This window comes from Puntigrus tetrazona, chromosome 3, assembly GCF_018831695.1.
Source record: "Puntigrus tetrazona isolate hp1 chromosome 3, ASM1883169v1, whole genome shotgun sequence".
NCBI lineage: Eukaryota > Metazoa > Chordata > Actinopteri > Cypriniformes > Cyprinidae > Puntigrus > Puntigrus tetrazona.
Genome location: NC_056701.1, coordinates 18,567,114 through 18,570,060, shown reverse-complemented (window position 1 = coordinate 18,570,060; position 2,947 = coordinate 18,567,114). Strand labels below are relative to the sequence as shown.

Genomic DNA, 2,947 nt, shown 5'->3' with positions numbered 1-2,947 from the left:
TATAAATTATTTTTATTATTATTTATTTAATTTTTTTAAATTGAGACTCAATGATGATCGACAAATGCAACATCTGGAGGACACAGCTTGTTTAAAGTCTGTTCCAGAAAGTTAGAAAACACTGCCTGTTAAAATACTTCATTTTGGTTAGATTCTAAAACAGCATCTCACATAAAGGCAGAAAATCCAGAATAAATCCAGAATATGGATGAACCTGAAGAAATGTTCATTTAATTTAATCAAGTTATATTTCATTCAGTTAAAAACGAACTGGTAAAAATAATTGAATAAAATATACACTGCTGTTCAAAAGTTTGGAGTAAGATTTTTTTTATGTTGAAAGAAGTCTTTTATGCTCACCAAATGCATTTATTTATTATTATTTATTAATGATAATATTACCAACATTTTTGGCATCATTACTCCAGTCTTCAGGGTGACATGATTCTTCAAGAAACATTTCTTATTTTTATCGATGATGAAAACAGTTTTGCTGTGTAATATTTTGTGGGAACTTTTATTTTTGAGATGCATTTTCTTAAGCATTTTTTGTTGAATAGAAACATCTATCTAGAAACACAGTATCTTTACTTCTCGCCCAGTTTCTGAAACCTAAGCAGTTAAAAAACTGTATTAATAAAAAGGCAAAAAAATCAATATAAAAATGAGCAACAATAGAACTTTGATGCTTGTGTCTTACTCATCAACTTTCTCTCTCGGCAGAGGGCCAGTACTTCAGCGAGGAGCAGATGCGCGTGCGAGACCCGCTGCTGTACGAGCAGTACATCGGACAGTACCTCAGTGAAGAGGAGATCCTGCAGCGCTCGGAGGAGGCCATGAGGAGCGGCCCGGGGGGACTCGCTGACCTGCTTATCAACTCCTACCAGGAGAAACTGATCCAGAACCGCCTGGAGGAGGAGCAGGAGAGAGAGCAGTGTGCGCTGGAGGAGTCCGATGAGGAAGGTGCGAGATCCCGCTGACTCTGACTCAGGACTGAGATTCCGTTTCATTTCTTTATGGCCAAATGCGTTCTTGTGGGTTTTAGAAAGCGACGAGCCCAGGCAGACAGAGNCCCGCCTGGAGGAGGAGCAGGAGAGAGAGCAGTGTGCGCTGGAGGAGTCCGATGAGGAAGGTGCGAGATCCCGCTGACTCTGACTCAGGACTGAGATTCCGTTTAATTTCTTTATGGCCAAATGCGTTCTTGTGGGTTTTAGAAAGCGACGAGCCCAGGCAGACAGAGTGGGAGCCCAGTGCGGAAGAGAAGGCCATGCTGAGAGAGGAGTTCCTCAGTCAGATGCATCAGCGCTTCCTGGATGGCAAAGATGACTTCAACTACAGGTCAAATCATAGTGCTTGCTCGGATAGCTCTCACAATTTAAACATGAAATATATATATATAATTTTTTTTTTTTTTACACACATATGTAAACAAAAACCTTTATTTTAAAAGCAATTATTTATTTAATGAATCATTTGACAGCATTAATTAAAATAATAAAATGACATATCTTACAGTATCAATAACTGATATTTTCATTGCAGTGAAGTGGATGAGAATCCAGATTATGATAACCTTGATATTGTAAGTCATGATGCAGAGGAGCGCTACTTTGATGAAGATGATGATGATGATGAGGAGGAGGAGGAGGANGGAAAACGAGGATGTGGAAGAAGAAAAAGAAGAGGATATGATGCAATAGATCTTAATGTGTAGAATGTTCTCAAAACAGAAAAAATAACTATGTACGTTTGTCGTATTTCTACTGCTTGATATTTGTCAGTCTAGGTAAATGTGTTTATCAGCACTTTGTGCTCTGTAATAAAAGAATGCTATTTTTCAAGGTGACGTTGTGGCCATGTTTAAAGAATTTTGAAAAAAGCAATCAAGCCATTCAAGTCTAATCTTTGAAGATGTTTCAAAAGGCTTTTGCTGTTAGCGTTTTTAAACCCATGCAGTACTGTATGTAAGAATCAGAGTTTTTTATAATGGGCTGCTGACCTGACAGCAGTGTTCCAGACTCATCTGTAGAACTATGCATGCAGTCTTTAGTAATCCTAATTATCAGTCCCATAATAACTGAAAGACTACAAGGACTGTTTGCAGCATTAGTAATAATAAACTTGATATACTGCAGTGATTTACATAAACTGTAAATTGTGATTTATAAGTAATGATTAAAAGCGTAATTTCTTAATCTGATACTAGATTCCCATACGCATTAAAACTATATCTTTGGTAATGTTGCTCGTCGGCTTCCTTCAGTACAGTTTAAAGATGTGCTGAGCATTTGTTATATGTAGCAGTTATATGTTCAAATTAAATACCTTACAGTAAAACCTGTAGACCAAATTAAAAGTTATTAGGTCTGTTACTGGTTTAACTTGGTTTTAGATGTTTCGGCTATTTTTTTATTTCAAATAGGTTCTTAAATCTTGTATAAATTGAAGTTGAATATAGATTCATGCATTCAAGTAATAGTAATGTATGTTGTCATATCTAAGTACATATGGTTTAACCCTGTTGATTTGGTTGTTTTGTTTTTTATAACCAGGAGGATGTTCCAGAAAGCAGGTTAAGAGTAAGCAGATAACCTCAACTTTAATTTCCAAAACGGAGGTAACTTTCTGTCTGCAAGTAGCTATAGCTATTGCTCTTTGAAGATAACCTGCTCCGGAGTAGCTTATGTTTCAGGGTTATATCGAGAGCTATCAGCGTGCTCTACTGATGAGACTGCAGTGTGCGTGACGGGTTGCACATTATATTATAAATGATTGCAATAAAATTCTTAGTTGGTTTTTATAATAGATATTAATCTAATATATTTATTGCCATATATAATTGTTTTCTGCATAAATTATAAAACACTTTTAGAAGATATGTTTCTACTTTATGATCTCACTTATGAATCTGCATTTTCTATAATTTTATAAACATACACATTGTTTG

General features: G+C 35.9%; 1 protein-coding gene across 1 annotated transcript; it reads left to right on the top strand.

Moving 5' to 3' along the window:
* The first annotated feature begins 691 nt into the window (after positions 1-691).
* On the top strand, positions 692-1,841 carry LOC122333448 (coiled-coil domain-containing protein 97-like). Its single transcript, XM_043231065.1, has 3 exons — positions 692-963; positions 1,215-1,338; positions 1,543-1,841. The coding sequence occupies exons 1-3, from the start codon at positions 750-752 to the stop codon at positions 1,712-1,714; spliced, it is 510 nt and encodes a 169-aa protein (XP_043087000.1). The 5' UTR covers positions 692-749; the 3' UTR covers positions 1,715-1,841.
* Positions 1,842-2,947: the final 1,106 nt, after the last annotated feature.